This window comes from Myotis davidii, unplaced genomic scaffold, assembly GCF_000327345.1.
Source record: "Myotis davidii unplaced genomic scaffold, ASM32734v1 scaffold430, whole genome shotgun sequence".
In the NCBI taxonomy this organism is placed as follows: domain Eukaryota; kingdom Metazoa; phylum Chordata; class Mammalia; order Chiroptera; family Vespertilionidae; genus Myotis; species Myotis davidii.
Genome location: NW_006285247.1, coordinates 1,224,167 through 1,227,294, shown reverse-complemented (window position 1 = coordinate 1,227,294; position 3,128 = coordinate 1,224,167). Strand labels below are relative to the sequence as shown.

At 33.2% G+C, this 3,128-nt stretch overlaps 1 protein-coding gene across 1 annotated transcript in view; it reads left to right on the top strand.

Annotated features, from left to right (window-relative positions):
* EED (embryonic ectoderm development) overlaps nt 1-2,483 on the top strand; it is a 33,936-nt gene extending 31,453 nt beyond the window's left edge. Inside the window, exons 9-11 of the mRNA XM_006755897.2 lie at nt 400-558; nt 1,499-1,572; nt 2,149-2,483. Coding sequence (XP_006755960.1) covers nt 400-558; nt 1,499-1,572; nt 2,149-2,275 — 360 coding nt within the window. The 3' untranslated portion in view covers nt 2,276-2,483. The remainder of the gene's footprint in view (nt 1-399; nt 559-1,498; nt 1,573-2,148) is intronic.
* The last annotated feature ends 645 nt before the right edge of the window (nt 2,484-3,128 follow it).

Here is a 3,128-nt window from a genome sequence, read left to right as displayed (position 1 = left end):
AATGAAACTAGTGAAATAAAAAGCAGGAGACATATTGAAGAGCTATGTATTCTACTACACTGTAATTTTTACCTTTGCTATCAAACACTTCAAGTCTCTGGATGCTAATGTATCAAGAGCTGGATTTGGTTTGGGTTGGAAAACAAATTGTGACTTTTAAAATAAATAGTTCAGACAGTGTAATGCCTTTGTATTGCCAAAATCTGTTAATAAATCAGACTTCTTATCCTCAAATGTGGACATTAACTCTACAAATATAAATGAATGTATATCACTTACTTAGATGGATAACCAGGTTCTATGAGCTGTCAGTTCTAAAATGATAACAGAGAAAAGCTTTGTTTCAGTATTTATAATTCAGTTCAACAAGTAATTTTTTTTCTCATCTCTCTTTTAAAGTCTTGTGAAAATGCCATTGTGTGCTGGAAACCTGGCAAAATGGAAGATGATATAGACAAAATTAAGCCCAGTGAGTCTAATGTGACTATTCTTGGGCGATTTGATTACAGCCAGTGTGACATTTGGTACATGAGATTTTCCATGGATTTCTGGCAAAAGGTAGCAACATTTTTACATTTTGAGATTATTTTACTTAAAGCCTTGGTAATTTTAGTTTTCTCTGTTATGCGTCTGTAGTTTTGAGACTCTATCTTGATGGTTTGTATTAATTGTTTGGGCCTTTGATATTAGGCTCTGAACACCACCTGCAATGCTTAAAAATGAAATTGACAGGTGTCAGGAGTGGTAGTTAGGTGTTTATTTTCTACAACATCTGTTACTAAAATTTAATGTTTTGGTGATTAAAATTAAGGTTTTTATGTGTCTTTACCTCAGAAAAACTTAACAAACAAACATGGAAGTTAGAAACAAAATAGTAGTTACCTAAATTTTTGAAGAAATTTGGTATTAGGTTTTTGTTGGTAATGAGTTATCTGAGTATTTATATGAACATTTTTGGAAGATCTTTCTATAGCTTTAGCTAGTTTTTTTAAAAATATATTTTTATTTCAGAGAGGAAGGGAGAAGGAGATAGAGATAGAAACATCAATGATGAGAGAGAATCATCAGTTGGCTGCTTCCTGCATGCCCCCTACTGGGGATTGTGTCCGAAACCCCCAGGCATGTGCCCTTGACCAGAATTAAACGCAGGACCCTTCAGTCCCCAGGCTGACGCTCTATCCACTGAGCCAAACCAGCCAGGGCTGCTACAGTTCTTTAAGACACAATAAAGAGTACTGTTATTATAGTGTAAATTGTAAAGCTCGTCATAAATTTGCAACGTGCCTTCTTTCTTACTCGAGACACCTCTGTGAAGTATTAGTTGCTGTTATCCCCATTTACAAATCAGAAATATAAGATGCAAAGAAGTAATCAAGAGCATAACCAGAGGATGGAGCTGAGGTTTTCCCAAAATAAGAAAGCTCTCTTAGGATTGCTTGAAATCTTTAAAGCTTATTTTAATAATTTGGTGGGGTTTTTTTTTAATATATTTATACAGATGCTTGCATTGGGCAATCAGGTTGGCAAACTTTATGTTTGGGATTTAGAAGTAGAAGATCCTCATAAAGCCAAGTAAGTATTTAGAAATTCCTGCCTTCATATTCTTTTTTTTCTTGTTTCCAAATACTTCATAATTTGAAAGAACAGATCAGTGCACAAATAAAAGTACCATTAGGCAGATCTTATGCAAGCTGTAATAGAAATAAAAACCAAGAACTCAAGCGATTAACTGTAGCTATTAGAGAACGTATACTATCATGCCCTCACTCTTTTTTACCTTCCATATCTTGTCTTTTGCTACACCAAATATAGAGGAAGTAACTTATACTTACAATGCCATCTTTAAATCATTTGTAATATTTGCATGTCTTAGAGTACTTTAAAATCTTTTTTATTTTAATGATTGTTTTTCATAAGTACCTGATAACTTATTTTTTTCATATAAGTTATATGGTGCCTATTGAATTTAAAATATACCCAGGTATTTTAAAATTTGAGATTGAGCTCTTAGTTAAGTATGTTCTGTTTTCAGATGCCTTCTGTATGCGTTGGGACAGCTAATCATTTTCTACTTTATTGTTTTAAGTTAGATATTGGCAACATTATGTATGTATGGTATTTTAACCTGTTGTCATGTTTTCTCCTTAGATGTACAACACTGACTCATCAAAAATGTGCTACTGCTATTCGACAAACCAGTTTTAGCAGGGATAGCAGCATTCTCATAGCTGTTTGTGATGATGCCAGTATTTGGCGATGGGACCGACTTCGATGAAATACTGTTCCTAATCAAATTAGAGTGTGTTTTCTGTGTATAGTAGAATTAATGTATCTTGCTAGTAAAGGCACATAGAGCATTTAGAGTTGTCTTTCAGCATTCAATCAGGCTGAGCTGAATGTAGTGATGTTTACATTGTTTACACTCTTTGTACTGTCTCCTGCTCAGACTCTACTGCTTTTAATAAAAATTTATTTTTATAAAACCACGTGTTATTTTAGTTTATTTTTATTGTGATGAAAAGAAATGTTGAAAGTAATAAAATTATGCCTTTTCTTTTTGTAATGATCAATTTCTTGTAGTTCACTTAACTGGAGTAGGCTATATAATGTAATAGTAAGTAATTATGTTTAAAATTTTAGAGTTGTAACAGTAATGTTCTAATAACCTATCCTTACAGTTAAAAAATATTGCCATTCAATTTACAACTTGGTCATTAGTTATAGTGGAAATATCATTAGAGCAAGGGAGGGGAGGGTATAGAAGCTTAGGTGTAGTGAGTTGAAAAAATGGAAGAAATGGGGAGTATGTTTGCATAGTGAGCTTCTATCCCCCTTGCTATGTCCCTGATTCTATTATAATCACCAGTTCATTCTGTTCATCAGATTACTTATTCACTTGATTCTTAGATTCACTTGTTGATAGATGCATATTTGTTGTTCATAATTTGTATCTTTACCTTCTCTTTTTCCTCCTCTTCTTAAAGGATACCTTTCAGCATTTCATATAATACTGATTTACTGGTGATGAACTCCTTTAGCTTTTTCTTATCTGTGAAGCTCTTTATCTGGCCTTCACTTCTGAATGATAGCTTTGCTGGATAAAGTAATCTTGGTTGTAGGTTCTTGGT